This window comes from Cupressus sempervirens, chromosome 3 (genome assembly GCF_028749045.1).
Source record: "Cupressus sempervirens isolate cs-2001-9-10 chromosome 3, ASM2874904v1, whole genome shotgun sequence".
In the NCBI taxonomy this organism is placed as follows: domain Eukaryota; kingdom Viridiplantae; phylum Streptophyta; class Pinopsida; order Cupressales; family Cupressaceae; genus Cupressus; species Cupressus sempervirens.
The window spans coordinates 275,418,098-275,437,369 of NC_143120.1; the positions used below are offsets into that span (position 1 = coordinate 275,418,098).

A 19,272-nucleotide genomic window follows, 5' to 3' on the forward strand; every position below is an offset into this window, starting at 1 on the left:
TATTTTTAATTAAGATAAAGGGATTTAATGGCATAAAAATTAATTAATTAATTAATTAAATAATTAATTAATAAATGATGATGTCATCAGGAATTTTTTCAAAAAATAAAAATACTTTATTTTTTAAAGGATTTTTAGGTGTCTACACTCGATCCCGAGATCTGCATCGGAATATGTACCTGGGACCAGAATTGGATCGGCAAGGTGATAGTGGGGTTGTTGGAACAGGAAGAGAAGCCCTTTTGGGAATGGGATCTTTCACTGTAATTTCCCACAAAAATAGAATTTAACACAACAAATAGACCAAGAAAAGAGTAAGAGAACGACTCATTCTTAGCAAAAATTGAAGAAAGTGACAGAAAACTGATTCACATTCATAGAAAGAGATATTTATTATACACAGCAAATCCTTTCAATAGGCATCAAATTGAATGTAAATCAAGTGAAAAGACAACATCGTAATAGCATACTCTTCCATACAGATTTATTTTATAGAATGCAAGTATTGTAACAAGGAGATCGGTAGTGGTACAACTCCATTCGACTGGTGATATTGAAGCAGAATATGTCAAGATTTTATATATCACAAAGAACCATTTTTTAGATTTTTGTATGGATTTTAGTATGATTTTTATATTCTAGGTCAGGTATGATATTGTCCATAAAAGCTAGATTTAACCCATGATGGACTTATACCTTAATCATCTAGGCCCCCTTCCTTTGAGTTGAAGCACAAACCTCAGTTTCCTCTCCATTTTGGAACCTTACCATTATTTATTCTATGTAAGAAAATTGGCATTCCTCCTTCAATACATGCCTTTCAATAATTGTAAACTTCACAATTCTAAATGGCTAAGAGGCATTAACTGCATTTTTTCTTTTGCCACATGTATTAAGCATTTTATATTTCTTATATGTACTAAACAACTATTAACCTATTCAAATTTAGTGTAATTATTGTATAACGATATGCTTCTACTATTTAGTATAGTTTTTTAATAGCTTTCTCTTGATGTGGATATAGCTTCCTCTTGAATTTTTTATTTTACAATAGATAGCTTAGCTAATAAATTAATACCAAAAGTTGCATTTATGAAAACCATATAGTGCTCTAACCTGTTCTTATATTAACATCAAGTAACATTCAAATTGTGCAATAGAAGGACCATTGAGTTGTTTATATACCTAGAAGTGTGGCATGACAACATTCATTATGTTATATTTTTATGGACTAGTTAGGAATTGAACCTAAGATCTCCCATTTAGTAGTGAGAATATGAATTTGTGCAGCCTGCATGAAGAATCTCAAACTTGTCTGGCTCTTCCAATTTGCAATGTAGTGAGTTGATTTCAAAGAAAGCACTAGGCACTCCATTGCAAGAAGATAGTGTGCAAGCTAAGGTATGTCTCCAGTCATTAATTGGTCTCCATTACTAGGTATGTCTAAATTCAAGTATACTAAACACCTTTTTCTAGCAAACAATTTCTAAAAATAGGATAACTTGAAAGTGGTAGTGGTACATGGAAATTTTGTAGAAAGTTGTCCCATAGTTGAGGGTATGACACTTGCAAAATGATTATTCATGCTCTATCACTCTAAGAAGAGAACAATTAATAAGAGTAGTGAGAAAGGGTCATTAAGATGGTAATGGCTATCCAACAAACTAAAACTTGAACATAATCTCTCTTAACGTTTTATCACTTTAAAAATAGCAAGTACCCTAAAAACCTGCTAAGTAAACAAGTACAACTCAAAGGTACTATGAAAAGAAGCGGCAAATGAAACATGAAAAGAAATATTCAAATTCAGAGAAAAGACACGGTGAACATGCTATCAGTATTACAATTCAAAATAATAATATGTACGATACAGGAAAACATCAATGCAAGAGAATGCACATAATTATATTCTACATCTAGGTTCTACATAATTATCTCTCGCTCACATGCATCCTACTTGATTATTTTACTTTGGCATATATGGAGCATGGTTCAAACTTCAAACAACTTGGCAAACTGGCGATTACATGTAGAAAAACTCAGTAATAGAAAAAGAAGTGGTTCTGGCATTTTCCTTTAGAGCATAATCAAACTTAGAAATAGTTGGTTACTTATTTGTACTGTGGTTGCAGTCTCGATCAGCTGAGGAATGAGAAGAGATCAAGTATTTCAAAGATGGTACCCAATACAAAGAGATAAGATCTCATAACATCATTAGATGTATTCCAATGGTACCTTTGGAGACATGCACAATAGGATTTTACTTTCCATGAGGCAGGGCATTCAACATCATCATATTCGACTTTAGGAGTAGCAGCCCAAGAATTTCCCGCCCACACTTGTCAGTGCAACAAAATATATTAACTATTCGTTGGTAAACATCCTTCTATTTGGTGAATTAAAAACAAATTTCTGTTATACATAACAATTTTTTTGCTATCCAAGATTTTACTTGATGTTGTTTCTAGAAGAGATTGTATATGTTTTTTGAATCACAATGTTTCAGATCTCACTCTATGACAATCATATGGGATCTAGTTATGATCCTCTATATTCATATTAGAGGCCTTGATGTTGAAATTGGCTTAGCAAATAATCATGACGATGACCATAGGGTCTCTTGATAATTTGTTTGGTGACTAATCTATTTATGTTAAAGCAGGATGTATCATCATTGACTGTAGCAGAAAAACAAGTTACACAGATGAAAACTTTCATTGTTACACTTACAACTGACATTTGACACTTGGAGTTGATATGCACGTTTCTTTGAGGTGGGTGATAACAAAGAGCTCATCAATTTTCACTGTGTTATCTTCTGGCTACAAGTCTACACCATTCTTCACTGTTTTTTATTTATACCTAATACAATTTTATTTTTCAAAATTTTTATCACTGCCACAGTTTTTGATAGTTGGCTTCTTTGTATTAACGCCTATAAGGAGCCATTGGATATTGGAAGATAAAGATTATAAATCTCAGGTAGTTTGTCTGTGAGATTTCTTTTGGATTTGGCTGTGTTACATGAAATGTTGAAGTAAGATGCACTGATTTCAACCCATTCTGATTGATTTGTACAAATTCTTATAACCAGTTCCATACATTTAATTACATTTAGACACTATCTTTTAATGCTTTATTTCAGTGTGCTACATATTCTATTTCATATTTGTGATATATGATGAAAGTATTATAACATATGGAGGAACAGTCCATGAGTGGCGTCGCCAGTTGAAATGGTTTTAGTTTCAATTTTACACCGTTTGATACAAATAATCAGTTTACCAATCGACCCCTAGGTTCATTCCATTTGCAGTAAAATCTTCATTACATAGAAAATGTTCACAAAATCTATGTCAATGCTCACACATCTTCTTGGACTTACGCAAATCTATGTGAATCCTCACACATTTTCTTGGACTTACGCAGGAACTATGTTGCCCTGCAGCTCTTGTTAAATATGTTATCAACTTGACTTTTCTATTAAAAGCTCTCATGCTGAATTGAAATCCAGGTAAAGAAAAAGATATTATACACTATTTTGTTGGTACCCTGTGCAGCACAACAAACTTGTTCTTACTATAAGAAAATTTTATTTTCTTTTGTTTCATTGCAGATCTTCTGCTTGCATAGAGGTCTCTCCCCATCATTGGACACACTTGATAACATTCGAGCTTTGGATCGCATACAGGAAGTGCATCTATACACATAAGTATAAACTTCTTCTTTTCCCGCAACACATATAACAACAATTTTAAGTGCTTGCAAGGTATATACTTATGAATAAATATTACATCCTGATTTAAATGTATGAAAACAATTTTCATTCCCTTTAAGCTTCATTCATCTCAAGGTGCAATTCACAAACTCAAGAATAGTGGCTTTTGTTCTTCAAGATACCTTTAGGGGAAGAGTATGTGAATGCCACCTCGTGTCTGGAGTCCAGTTTAGATGAGATGGCTATTTACACTGCTAAGGTTTGTTGAATCTAATTCTAAATAACATTGCTTGCTATTGTTGAATCTAATCTAATGTATATTTTAACTAGACTTGTAGCTTATATGTTTTCAAATTTTTGTTAGGCCTTGTAGTTTGTATAATTTGATTGTTGGAGAGCTTCTACAGCTAAGCAAGAAGGCCGTTGCACGAGTTATAGCCGTGCCCTCGGGTATGAAAATTGTTTTTTTTTAATTCTAATGTATATTTTAACGAGACTTTTAGCTTATATGTTTTGAAATTGCTTTTAATGGCTTAATGTTGTAAGGTCTCTTGAAATAAGACCTTCAGGCGGTTGGTCAAAGTTTTACAAATAATCTTAGGAATAAAGTCAAAGAAAGTATTTTTAAAATATTAAAGTATTTAGCTAGGTCTAAGAAGATTTGTGTACTTTTGACAGTTTTTCTTAGTTTGTGAAAGTTGTAGACCAAAGTTTTCATAGCCCGATTTTTGCTTCCTACAAAGAACGATCATGTCAGATAATATAAGTGAAGAACAAAATAGGGAGACAATTGCTAGATTGTGGTCTAACTTGAAAAGAAAAGGTGATGGAAAATGTTATTGTCCTTGCAATATTTGTAAGGGTTTAAACCGTAGAAGACTGCTAATCAAAACAGTTAAGAGACATTGTAGGGAGAATGGTCACATTGAAGGGGGGCATGACTATCATCCACTGGTAAGTCATTCATTATATCATTTTAACAATTTATATACATATGAAATCACTTGATGATGAGTTGATGATCATGGTTTATTTATGTTAATCAATTTTATATAGGTTGATCTTCCCAGGGAAGTACATGATATGAACCACAACAATCTAAAGAATATGGTTTTCGAAGTGGAGGAACATGGAGGTGCAAATATCCAAGGTGAAGATAATGATCCCATGGAAGATGACGATCATGTGCCAGAAAACACAATTGAAGAGGATGGTATAAATACATTGATCCATGACACATCTATTCCAAGTGTATCTGATCATGATGATGATGATAGCCTTGATGTACCTCTACTTCAGAAGGCATACGAGCCCCTATACAAAGACTCCCAAACAACTCTTCTCTCTGCTGTATTGTTGTTGTTGAACTTGAAGGTTATGAATGGTTTATCCAACATAACAATGTCACGTATGTTAAGGTATGTCATATATGTCTTTATAGTTAACAAAGGGTGAATAATGTACCACTAATATTGTTTATATTAACAACTTATATTTTTTGTTGTAGATTGATAGGCGAGTTTCTGTTAAAATCATCAAATATTCTACCTCGCTCATATCGAGAATTAACTGCTGTTATGAAAGATATTGGAATGGAGTATGAATCAATACATGCTTGTCTCAATGATCATATTATATATTATAAAGAACATGAATTTGCAGCACAATGCCCTGTATGTCATACAAGTAGATATTGAACAGATTGACTAACAAAAAAGGTGCCTCAAAAGGTTCTTCGTTACATCCCCATTATTCCACGGATGCGACAATTATTCAGGTGTAGTAGCTTGGCTCAATTGATGGATTATCATGCACGCAATAGAAGTCGAGATGACATTATTCAAATCCCTGCAGATGGTTCGGCATTTATGCACATAGAGGAAAAGTGGCAACACTTCAAAGAAGAACCTCATAATCTCAGGCTTTCATTGGCAGCGGACGGTGTCAATCCATTTGGAGAGATGAGATCTGTTTACTCAGTGTGGCCTATTTTTGTTATCAACAATAATATTCCTCTGTGGATGTCAATAAAGAGGGAGCACATTATGTTGGCAATGATTGTTCCAGGTATCTTATCATTTGATAGTTATTAATTTACATGTACTTAAAAATCTTGCAGTAAAACGGTCACAATAACTATGTAATGTTACTGTTCATTCAAGTAGGTAAATATCAAGTAAAAGATATGAATGTATATATTGAGCCTCTTATCGATGAGTTGGTGGAGTTATGGAACGGTGTCACTATGTATGACGTGTCTAGACCAATACGACAAAGACAATTTCAATTCCATGCAATACTTGCATGGACAATACATGATGCCCCAGGGCTAACACATTTTTGTGGTATGTTATAGTGAATTCAAGTTGCACACAATAATTCTAATTATAAAAATCAACATATTTAATAATCCAATTACATCATTATCTTGTAGGTCTTCAAACAAAGGGAAAATTTGCATGTCCAATTTGTGGTCCAAAGATGAAATCTCGTCATTCAAAAAGTTTAGGAAAGCAGGTGTTTGATGAGTGTAGACACTTCCTCCACAAGAATCATAAGTATTGAAGTACGAAAAAACATCTTTTCAATGGGAAAGAAGAGACTACATCAAAGCCACGAAGAATGACACCTCGCCTATGGAAGTTGGAATATAATAGAATTAATCGTCGAGGTAATGCCGTTCCACCTAATGGTTTATGTTTGTAATTTATATATTTGTATTGTGATTTTTGTTGACTAATTGTGTAATTCATGATCGTGAAGGTTGTCAAGGCAATACTGACAACCTTCCAAAGGGACTAAAAAGCTATCCCAAACAATTTAGTAGGTTGCCCTACTACGAGCACTTACAAATTGTGCATTTGTTTGATACTATGCATATTGGAAAGAATATAACAGAGACATTGTGGAAAATATTGGATGGAAGGCGTGACAAAGAAAAAATTGTCAAAATTTGTAATGACATACATGAATCCAATCATGCATTGAAAAATTTCATTCACTCAAATAGCAACAGAGATCAGATTAATATAAGTGCCCTTCCATGGTTATTAACGGAGCAGCAAAGTGATGCCATAAAAGAAGTCATACAAAAAATTTGATTTCCCACAGGATTTGTTGCGAACATAAACAATCTCATATAAAAAAAAAAGTGAATTTGGGCCAGGGCTCAAAATGCATGATTGGCATACTTTCGTCAAGGTAAGTTATGTTCTTCTGTATTTACAATATATTCATAAACTACGTGAATTGTTCATTATGTTATGTTAGAAAATAATGAAATGATTGGTTTATAATTGCTGCAGTATGTGCTTCCTCTATCTCTCTCAGAGCACTACAACAATAACATCAAACAAGTGATATACGATCTTGGAAAATATATGAGGTAAGCAGTAATATCTGTTCAATTTTTTGTATATATTTATTATATTCGTGATTTGTTTTTCTTGCTATGTAATCTATTGTATATTATTTTGTAAAGTCTCATATCTATATATTTTTTGTGACTTGAATCTCTTAATGTAGGTGGTTGTCATCTAAAGAAATCCATAAAGAAGATATAAACTATTGGAAGAGAAGAATTCCTCATTTACTGTGTGAAATGCAAAAGTGTCTACCTCCAACTTTTTTCAATGCACAGGAACACTACCACATACACCTAGTTGAGGAGATTGAATTGTGTGGACCTGTACACACTAGGTCAATGTGGATGGTTGAGAGGCATTTGAAATCTTTGAAGGCTTTGGTTTGACAAAGAGCACATCCTAAGGGTTCTATGGTAGAGGGATATATGGTATACCAGACTATGGTGTACATTACTGAATATCTTCCTAAGTTTGCATCAAATATCCATGTAGATCGCATTTGGGATCTTGAGCCTTTTAAAAAATTAGAAGGGGAGTACTTGATGGGGAAAGGTACATTGAGGAAAGTGAGAGGTAATAAATTATAAGATGTTATTGTAATAAATTATCTCTTAATCTTCAAAATAAATCGGTTGTAAGTTGTCTATTTTTTTTTTTGTACAGGTGCTCGAGAGTGGGATGCACTACATTTTTATATTGCAAACAATCTTGATTGGATGACGGTATGGATTGAACGATGTCAACATTCTAGTCGCACATTAACATGGCAAGGTGTATCTTCATTGGTTAAAGAAGCTCATCGTAATGGAGATTCCAATGTTACACAAAGGGAAATAGATTTAGCACGTGGTTCAAGAGATTTCTAGGTACGTACAAATTTATTAATCACTCGTATGTTTATCAACTCACGATACAATAATTTTGATATGTTTCACATATTATTGCAAGTTAAACACCACAAGGCTATGTTCTGTAATGGTCAGAAATTTTGCGTCAAAGTGTTGGATGACATGAAGAAAACTTGTGATTTAGGAATAACTACAGTCTTTCAAGTGACTAATATTTCATCTAGAAACGACTTACATCCTCAAGAGTCTAAAAATCGATACTATGGCATTTTGGATGAGATAATTGATTGTGACTTTAGTTCCTTCAAATTAGTACTCTTCGTTGTCAAATGGTACAAGCTACCACTTAATCCAAATGATCCTAATAGAACTGTTATTGAACATGATAATGGATTTACAATGGTTAATACAAGGTCATTTGAGCCAGTTGGGGATGAGTCTTATGTTCTTCCAAGCCAATGTGAGCAGGTATTTTACTCAGAGGTTCCACATAAACTAGGTTGGTCATTTGTTGTTAGACATGAACTGAGAGGAAGGCCAATAAAGTATAATGCGATGGAAGAAGAAGATACCGAAGAAGTAGAAGATGATGTAGATGGTGATCACGATCGACAATTATTGGATGATGTTCCTGACACAAATTTTCATGAAGAAGAAGAAGAAGAAGATGATGATGATGATGCTGCTACTGATGATGATGATGAAGATGATGTTGATGTTGATGTTGATGATGATGTTGATGATGACGATAACGATGACGATGATGGCGAGGAGGATGATGATAACGACGATGATGATGATGATGAGGACGAGGATGATGATGATGATGATGATGATGACGACGAGGATGATGATGATGGAATTTAGAGGATTTGTAAGTGTTTAGTTTAGAAAAGGGAATTCATTAAATATCTATAAAAGGGAGTTGTACCTAGAATAAAATTCATAGGGAAAACATAATATAAGTGCTTACCCAATTTGTTGGTTAATAATTCAAGCATCTCTAACATTTCATTTTAGAATAGGAATAACATTGTATCAGTATGTTGATTTACAAACTAAAACTAGAAAACTTATTTCAGTACATGTATTTGGATCTATGGGATTTACACAGTAAGTAAAAAGAAACCAGTAATCCATTTTAAAATTATTATTATGGGTTTTTGGAAGAAATTACAGTTATCTTAATTAATATAAAATATCTAACTGAATTTCAAAATGTTATGCAAGTAGCTTTAGTCTAGGTGTTTCCTCCACCTCCACACACATCAAACAACTTCAAATAGCATGTCCTCGAGGTGACTAAGCCCTCAACTCATCAGATGATACAAAAACCTAGTTTTAGCCCTTCACTAGGCCTACTTCCCTAGTAGGCTTATAATGTGAGCCTGATTTAAGTGTTTTATTGTGTACCTTTTAATGTTTTTAATTTTTATGTGATGCTAATGATGGATTTTATTATGATTATGATGTGATTATGCTCACGATAATTGAATTACATTTTCAAGAAATTGAACCCCTTTCAGGAGCATCCCGCACAGTCTCATAGATCGATAGGTATAAGTCAATACTCCTTATAGATAGTCTATTTAATACACTTATCAATAGTAAGATTGATGTCTTCTAAGATCTCTCCCATTTGCAGGTACTGGCCAATAGGTATTTGTCAGAAGTGTCTTCCTCGAGTGAGGGAAATATAGGAATAGAAGAGGAAAGTGAGACATGCAGTTTATCTAGAACAGGGAGATTAACTAGAGGTCAAAGGACTAGAAGGAAATTCAATAAATGCATGAAATTTTTCCTTGCTCAAGGGGGGTCATTTTCTTATGATGATGAGATGAAAGATGACATCGAGGTGCCCTTGAGGTACCAACATCTACAGAAACATTGGGTACCCAAGGAACTTCCTCCAATAAACACTGATTTTTGTGTTAACGAGAGGATATATCGCATAACACCATCATCACTACATGGTTTGGGCCTATTTTCTATGGACGGCATAAAGGTGTCTTACAACAAAGTTTTTGAATTGATGGAGTATGTTGGACCATGTTACGATTACAAAAGTTGCATGCATATTGTTAAATAAAAAAAAAGTATGCGTAGGTATGCCCTCTCCGCAAATTATATACAACAGCAAGAAAATAATCAAAGTAAAAGTGTGGCTATATACATTGATGGAAGGCCAAAAGCAATAGGGAATATTGTGGGTTTTATAAATAGTACACGACCTAGGTCAACTATAAAGCAACCCAATTGCATATTTGAGGCGCGCGAGGGAAATCGTGTATTCATCTGTGCGATAAAATCAATACGTGCAGGGGAAGAGCTTCTTATTGATTACAATTTGAACCGCATAGATACAAACGAGGCTACTATCATGGGGGTGGTACATACTATTAAACCAACTTCTAATCAATGACTCCAACATACCATTTAGTCAATAAATTTTTGGCTAACATTTTTATACTTCATCTTTGACACAGGGGCACAATATGGAGCAACCGCCTAGAGGGGATGTTGACGATGCTCTCGGCTCATCTACACATGAGCAGGTAAAACTCATTTGTAATTGTGCAAACTAGATAGAAGCAAAAATTTATTTTTTTAATGTTGTTTTCTTTATTGTTTTGGAGTAATTTTGATAATACTAATACTATTGTTGTCACAGAGGGCTAGTGGTCGGAGGGAGGGAAAGGAACTTGCAGTCCCTTAGCAGGCCCCCCCTGAGGAGGACCCTTTATATATCGATTTAGCAGAGACCGATGACCCGATCAGTTCGATTAAAATTAATTTAAAGAAAATTAGCAAAGAAATTCTACGTTTGGCAACCATAAAGCCTATGACTCGACAAATAAAAGATAGGGCATCTGAATTGTTGCACACCTTTGAGTCCTTAAAAGTAAGTATTAATGAAATTTTTAATTATAACAAGAGTTCAATAATGGTTTTTATGTTATGCTCTTTTATGGCATTAATTAAAATATGGATGTGTTGTCTTTACATAGTTTTTTGCTTGATTTCGAGCCCCGTTCCCATGATGAGGGTGCTGCAGGTGGTTCAGGTAGATCGCATGTTCCATTCCCCACTTCTATTTTCCACTGAATATATATAGGAATGATCATAATCATTGACAATACATGCTCGAACAATCCTTTTTTTAATGCTCTAACAATCTTTTCCATGCTAGTCCACGCGTTCTATATTTATGCATGCTCTAAAAATTTTATTCTTCAGCTTCACATCAATTGAATCCTACGATGACATCACCTCCGTCCAGGACAACCACAAATCTCTTTCCGACTGTTGAGTCAGCAACACACAGCTTACATGCATCGACTATTGCACCATCTGCTGGTACACAAATTCCTCTTTTTCTCTCTTATGACAGCAACAAACAGTTTCTTTTTTACAACTTTATAACATCAATTATCATTTGTTCTTTTATACTTCGATCATGACAAAGACTTATGAAACTTATGAAACTTTTTGCAATAGGACCTGCAACATCATTTCCTGGATGTTCCTATTTTCCTAGTATGGGAACGGTGAAGGATGTCACATTAATCATTAGTGATGATGAAGGCATTCCATTAAAAGTAGCCAAAGTTCCAGGTACTTTAAAGTTATTATTATTCTATAGTGATATAATAGTAATTTAGTTTTTGATCACTCTTCATCGACTAATGATCCCATGATTGTTTTGTAGGGAATGATCTTTTTTGGAGAAAACTTGGTGATGAGTGTTTGCGAATATTTGGGCCCACCATGCGTACCTGGTGGAACATCATATCCTAACTAAAACCCCAAACCACTATTTTGATTTCATATCATTGCTATAATAGTTTTCCTTTTCATCCATTTCTTGAACTATATTAAAGGTAGCTTCACTTCATTTATGAGTCTAACATGTTTTTTTTTACTTAAAAGGTGGAATCACCAACGCAAATCGTTGAAGGATGATCTTATAGAGAGCATGACCCAACTCTTTGGACCTCATGCATCCGAGAGAAAAAAGCTCCTTGAAAAAGCTGGTTTATGTTTGAAGTATATTAGGGACCAGTACATAAAAAATTTATGGGATAACCCCAGGTACGAGCGTCCGCCCTATGTTCCTGAGGCTGAGTGGCAGGCTCTGATTTTGGATGGAAAGTATAAAGCTGACAAGAAAAATAATATTACACCAGTGGAGAGTACAACAAGGTATGTGATACTATTGAGAATCTAATTATGTACTAATTAACCTCCATATTTATACTATCTAACATATTTCAAACTTTTCATAGATTGCCTAACACATCAAAGGCAACAAAGGCAAGACTAGAAAAGCACGAGACACACAAGCTCGGCTCTGGTGGTTTTTCGAAACTTCAAGCAAGAGTTGTAAGTATTAGTAAATGAAAAATTGTATCAAATTTTTTATATAATGTGAAGGGAAATGCTAGGACTCCCTTATTTAGCTCATCAATTATAAATAGGTCAATAGAATATGATAATAGTAGTGGATTTTCATATTCAATATAAACAATTCAACAATTGAAGTCAAGACTCTGCAATCTAGATTAGTGAAGAAAACTTGTGATTCACTAATATGACACTATTTAAAATCTCACCCTTGACTAAATTTTCCTCCAATAGTTGAGAATAAAGACAGTGATTGAAAGAATGAGGGAATGCAACAACACTTGCAGCCATTTTTATTTCCAAAGAGCTAAACTAACTCTTACCCAACTTAAGAATTTGGATAAAATATGTTGGTACAAGCAAAGCATACAAACACGCAACATTTATATAGTAGATTGCTCCATCAAAACTGCTCGATTTTTCTCCTATTATATTGTGATGGATATAGATGATTTGCTGTTGATATTTTAACTACCCTCCATTGGCGTTGATGAAACAATGCAAGTAAAATTCACCATACCACGCAAAAATGCAGGGCTCAGAGTTCAAGAGATGCCTCACAGAAGACGATAAGAGAATTGGCTTCCAACAAGGCTATAGAGTCGTGGCTGAATGACTATGAGCTGAAATTAGTGTGGAAGGTTCTAATACTGATGCATCTTAGCCACAGGTAAATAAGCTAAATGAAATTTATTTCAAATTGAATACTTTACCAATTAGTCTATTTGATGTTAAGTTCCAATATAAAGTGAGTATATCTATTTTAAGCAAGCAATGATAACAATGTGTAGGATGTTGGAATGCAGCCTGACAATCCTTCTACACAATCTGTGGATGTCGAAGGTTCGCATGATGTGCATCCCAGCGGTGGAGGTATACATTTGCTATTAAATTTTTTATATGTAATTGCAATTGGTGTTTGGATTAACGTAACATTTTGTATAGCAGCTGTAGAGGATTGAGGGGTCGATGTTCATGACCATGTTGATGTTGAGTCCAGACAAAATGATGTGGTCAGATCAGGTAAAGAGACACAGTTATGTTATTTAAAATAATTAAATACTTGTAACAATTATAATAAATTATTTTTAATTTAACTCTTTTATTTGTTATTGCAGAGGACCCCCCTTTGCAATAGCATAGGAATTTGAGATCATCAAGAATAGAGAACATAACAACTGATGAGGGGGGAATTGATGATGACACTGATGCTCCTCTTAGAGCTTACATAGAAAAAAGAGATAGAAAGGAAAAAAAGAAATGATTGTCAGTACATACCTTAATTGATAATGACTGTATTTTATGTCTCAATGAATTTAATTATGTGCTAATGAATGTTCATGAATTATGTGTTAATGCAGAATATTGATGAATGTTGCATGTTAACGAATCTAATGTGTTAACGAATGTTATCATGGGATATTGATTGAATGTTATCATGTGATATTGATTGAATGTTACATTTTATTAATGGTTGAAAGAATGAATGAATGTTAGATGTTAATAGGGAATGTAGAGTGATGTTAGGGGGAGGGGGGTGGGGCCAAATGAGCTTCCACCTTCATGTGGTTGGCCCTGTTTAGTAGAGAATATTAAACTATTCTCAAAACAAAGTGAAGCTCAATAAGATACTTGTTATTACCTTTTAAAAAAAAAATTGTGTGCTTTAGCCTTGATTTTTGAGCATGACATTAACCTTTAAAAAACTCCATGGTTAAGAAAATTTGGGTTGGAGTGGTGCTTGGGTGGGTAACATCTCGAGAAAGCCCAACGCTTCACCTCCGTGAGCAAACCTAGATGCAATGAGTATTTACTGTTCTATTCATTCTAATGAGAAAGAAGTTATTGTGAAACACTACTCATAAACATAGACCAATGAGTTTGACCGAAAACTACACAATTGAATCCTGATAGCAACATCACAACATTAAAACAACTTATAACTTGTTAATGCACAAGAAAATTTTGTGTCAATAACAATAGTTTTTGGCTAGTTGAAAGTAATACTTATCAAAGTTGTTTGTACTTCCTCATGTAAGACATTTGATATTTACTTTATTGATACTAGAAGAAAATATAATGAACTCCTCCTTAGACTGTTGAAGATAATAATGCAACAAAACCAAATCTATAAAAATTAAGAAGAGTGTTGACATAAGAGAAAAAAAGATGAGAAAAGAAACATAAGATATATACTCAAATAACCACCCTACCCCAAAACACACGAATGTGTGTTAATTCTCCATATAGGTTGTGATACACTCATAAACTCCAACGCTTCATAAGAGATCACCACTCTAATTTCTTATGAGTTCAAATACCATTTCCTTAAAAAAGCCAAATAAAATTGTCCATTCAATCTTCATCCAAGCCTTCAATATGTAGGCCAAAGAACCTACATTGATTTTCCAAAGCCATAAGCTAATACTTGGTTGAGATAGCTCAATTTACTTATGTGATCCAATGCTTCATAAGGGATCTATGTTTGATAAGTAAGGTGTTTCATAGCATACGCCTGGTATTATGCTAGGAACACCGGTGCATGATGATGCAGTGGACTGAATTTTATGCTACAAAATTTGTTGTAGCTTAAGAGGGGAGACAACCAAATTTTAAGTTGAAGCTTCTGCAATTGTCAATTTTGAGATGACAAAATCTATTATAGGGAATTTAATGTTATTATGGTGAATAAAGCAAAGAGGATGTTATTTTTCAAGAGTGGTTTTGAAAGATTTGATTAGAATATGATTGAAAGAATACAAATGGAAGTGCATGTATTTCCATTACTCATTTGTTTGAGGATCTGATAAATTATCCTAAATCGCTAGATAAGAGAAACATCCCCAAGATACTCATGGAAAACTATCCTCGTCCTTCAAAGAATGTTATCACAATGCTGAACCGACATATTCTTACAAAAGAGGTTCAAACTTTCATTACATTCATAGGAAGTTGAGGGGTAATGACATAGGGTGGAGCCATTAGTAAATCTTACAGCTAAGGACTAATACAAATTTTAATGTTGCCAACCTTGGAGATGCATCTTAGTGAAAGGCTTATGAAGCTCATAATTGTTCTTTTAACAATGTGATTTAGCAAATATGGTAGGTGATAGTTTCAGTTTCCCTGATGTCTTCTTTTAACTCTTAGGCAGTGTTTCTCTGAGCTTCTGGGACTGAGAGTTGCAGGGAAATAGTTTTGAGGATGAAAATTTTTTTTCCAAAAGGTTATGGCTACTAAAGTAACTTCAAGAAACTAGGAGAAGCTGAAAATTTGAAAGGTAAATACAATGTACTGAATTTGCAATGACCATCTTCCCACCTCTACCTTCTAGAGGCTTTAACTTTTAAAAGTTTTTCTTTAACAAATTAGCTTTTCTTAGAACATTATGCAGAAAATGATGCAGGCTGTCTAATTCTGAGAAAGATGGCATCCTTTTCGAGTCTCTAAGTCTTGAGGATGTCTGGAACATCAGGAACATCTTCCACTCCCCAGGTAATGCAATATGCATTCCCATGGAACACTGCATTAAGGTTGTCTTTTGGATGACAACTCTTTCTTATGTGGGGTACTTGATGTCATGGTTATATGTTGGGAAGATTGTTCCATTGGTAGAATTTTGTTGTTCTTGATGCACTTCCAGAGATTCATAAATATGTAAAAAGGCATTGACATACAAGAAACTTCATGATAGATGAGAAATCAATACAAGATTGTATGTAAGGATTTCATGTCATACCCACCCCATGATTAATCTGTTTCAAATAATGTATCAATATGGGGAAAAGGTGCCATGGTCACAAGAAGTATATAATACTTAAATTGGCAAATGGATATTAAGTAAAGCTCTTGAAGAATTGACTATTTCAGAAACAACATATCATTGTCACTGATTATGCAGAATTGATAAAGAATCTCCTATTGAGTTTGAGATTCAAATCACATGTTTTAGAATATAACAAATATTTCACTGTCAGTAAATTGAATGCTTTTGTGATGTCTGGCAACTCGTTCGACAATTATTATGTTTGATGGGCATGATGAATTGTCTCTTCTACAAAGCTTCATATATGAATTCATTTTTCATGCAATAGATTTAATTTTAATCAAATAACCCATATTTAATAAAGAGCCAAAGAACAGTATTGGTAATAGAATAAAAAATCCTATGTCACACAGATCTGTCATGGCAGTTATACTTTATATGCAAAAATCTACAGTTTTTATGACCGTTTTAAAAATAATTGTCTATAATACTATATTGAGGAACACATGCTTGATAACTTATTCTGCCCCATTTTCAAGGCATGAAGTATTTAACATTCAAAGACGTTGAAAAAGAGTTGGTACTGCTCCCTAAATTAATCTTTAACGAGCAAGAGAAACCATGTTTACTATAGATTTTAAGCTAATTATTTAGAAATATCTTAAGACGCATTCAGAGCATTTTTCACAGGCGAGAATAGAGAATATTAAATACTAAATCATTATTTTGAATTTGAACCCAATTTATTTTGGCCTTTCTTCATTTTCTCTTTTAGTATCAGTTTTAATCATTTCTACAAGGAGACGAGACTTGTTCTGTTATACATCTACGTGAACACCAATTTAAAATCGATAAAATGAATCTATCTTCAATCTAGAAGGTGTCAGGGGCTGCAGTTTCAAGATTTGTTTGAAATTTACAAGTCAATCTATCTCTTTTATATTTCTTAAGAGTTTCATTGTTTGTCACAGGATGATGCACATATCTTCTGTTTGCCTAGTCAGATCAAGGAAGAAATAAGATCTGTTCTAGATCTTACAGAAGTAATATTGTCTCAATTTGATTTTAAGAGCTATGAAGTCAACTTATCAACAAAGCCTGAGAAAGCAGTGGGTAGTGATGATATTTGGGAGAAAGCGACTTCTGCTTTGAAAGACGCTCTTCAAGACAAGGGTTGGGATTATTCTGTTGATGAAGGAGGAGGTGCATTTTATGGTCCAAAGATTGATCTTAAGATTGAAGATGCCCTTGGAAGAAAGTGGCAATGCTCAACAATTCAGGTAAACATATTTGGCCTATACTCATGAATTTTAATTAGTATAATCTTGGGGAGTTGACTTTGATTTTTCTAATCAAAATAATACTGTGGACATCTGTATGCAGGTGGATTTTAATTTGCCTAAGCGATTTGATTTATTCTATGTTGATTCAAACTCAGAGAAACACAGGCCAATAATGATTCACAGAGCTATCCTAGGATCTCTTGAATGCTTCTTTGGCATATTAATAGAGAATTACACTGGTGATTTTCCCTTGTGGTTGTCTCCAGTACAAGCCCATCTTTTACCTATAATAGACACCCAGGTCTGTAGATTGATTGCATGTTCATATTTTGTTTTTCTTACAAAGGGTTTCAGGTTGATTGATTAATATAGGAATTCAACAGGTACCGTACTATCAGAAAGTGGTGGAAATAATGAGGGAAAAAAATATTAGAGCAGAAATATCATATGGTGAGCGTCAGAGATATAGTTATTCCAGTGGTTCAGAAGTTCTCCATCATTATTTCAGGCATGTGATTCTATTATTCCTGGCAAATGATCTGTTGTGATACTAGATCTCTGATTTGCTGTCTTGATCAAGATATTTTCCCAAAAAAAGGTTGATCAGGATTTTCCCAATTTTTTCCAGAATTTTGGCCCAGATTTTGTCAATAATTTTTTTCCCCTTAGCATTAGCTAGTAAGGAGGAAAATCAAACTTGTTGACTTCTTGCCTCCAAATCTGACGAGAACTCCACAAGCTCTTCATCTAAAAAAATAGTGATTCTTTTCAAATGCAAATACATCACTAGCAATTCATTTTGTTTGGCCCGTCACAATAAGCACAACATTTCTCCTTTCCATGTCACTATTTGTGATTGCTATTACATCACCATTGCCTATATAAGTTGAGTAGAAATGGATCAATCGAGAGCACTTTATTATGAATTTAGCTTTCAAATTGCACAACACTGGTTCTTCTGAATCATAAAAGATGGTAAACAAAACTTGTGAAGCCTAATGAGCATTTTGTGCCTCCTTGAGGTACTCAAATATATGAGCAAAATTACCACAAACTGTCAAAAATCTATGCAGATCTTTCACACACAATTTTCATTTCAAAAATAGAAGTAACATCATATAACTATTGCAAGTTACATAAAAGACTTTATCAAGATAAATCTAGTTCAGATCCAACGCAACCCTTCTAGAAAAATATTTGAAGTATAGTTCATTAAACCCATCTTTTTATTAGAGTTCACATTTGAAGAAGGGAGCATGATAGATTGGCCTGAAATAATCCTCGCACTAAGACCAAGCGCGGACCCTCGCCCTCTTGGCCCCAACTAGCAAACACATAGGACATCAAGCAAGAGGCGGCCTACCTAGTGGAGTGTTGGTATCTACCCTCCCTATTCATGCCACATCTAAATTTATTTCACAGCATCCAATCACCATACAATTGGAATCAGGGAGCTTGTGGCGGGGCCGCTGTCGCGGTGACGGTAGTTGGCGTCGCCGCCATAGCGGCCCCGCCATATTGCTAACCACAGATGTCGCAATTGCGACGTACGCATGCGCATTGTGACGAAAAAAGCATCGCGTACATAGCGACGCCGTCGCAATTGATGACTTTGGGTCGCAATTGCAACACATTTGCAAACATTACGACGGCCAGCGGCCTCGACGGCACCATCGCAATTTTTCGTGGACGTCGCAAGTGCGACGCCCACGGATGAACTGTAAAGGCTCCCACCTCAGTGAACCCATGGGCAGATGCCGACGCCACCTCGTTGCAATGCGTGGTAAAGACTTCAGAATTGCAACGGGAACCACATCCATTGCGACGGGAGTAATGATGGGATAGAATGTTGAGCTTGTGACGGCTAGGCGTCGCAATTGCGACGTCC

General features: G+C 34.5%; 1 protein-coding gene across 1 annotated transcript; it reads left to right on the forward strand.

Moving 5' to 3' along the window:
- Window positions 1-173: 173 nt before the first annotated feature.
- LOC149566009 (threonine--tRNA ligase, chloroplastic/mitochondrial 2-like) lies at window positions 174-17,932 on the forward strand. Its single transcript, XM_089816425.1, has 4 exons — window positions 174-263; window positions 17,073-17,381; window positions 17,485-17,685; window positions 17,768-17,932. Exons 1-4 carry the CDS (start codon window positions 174-176, stop codon window positions 17,930-17,932), a joined length of 765 nt encoding a protein of 254 aa, XP_089672551.1.
- Window positions 17,933-19,272: the final 1,340 nt, after the last annotated feature.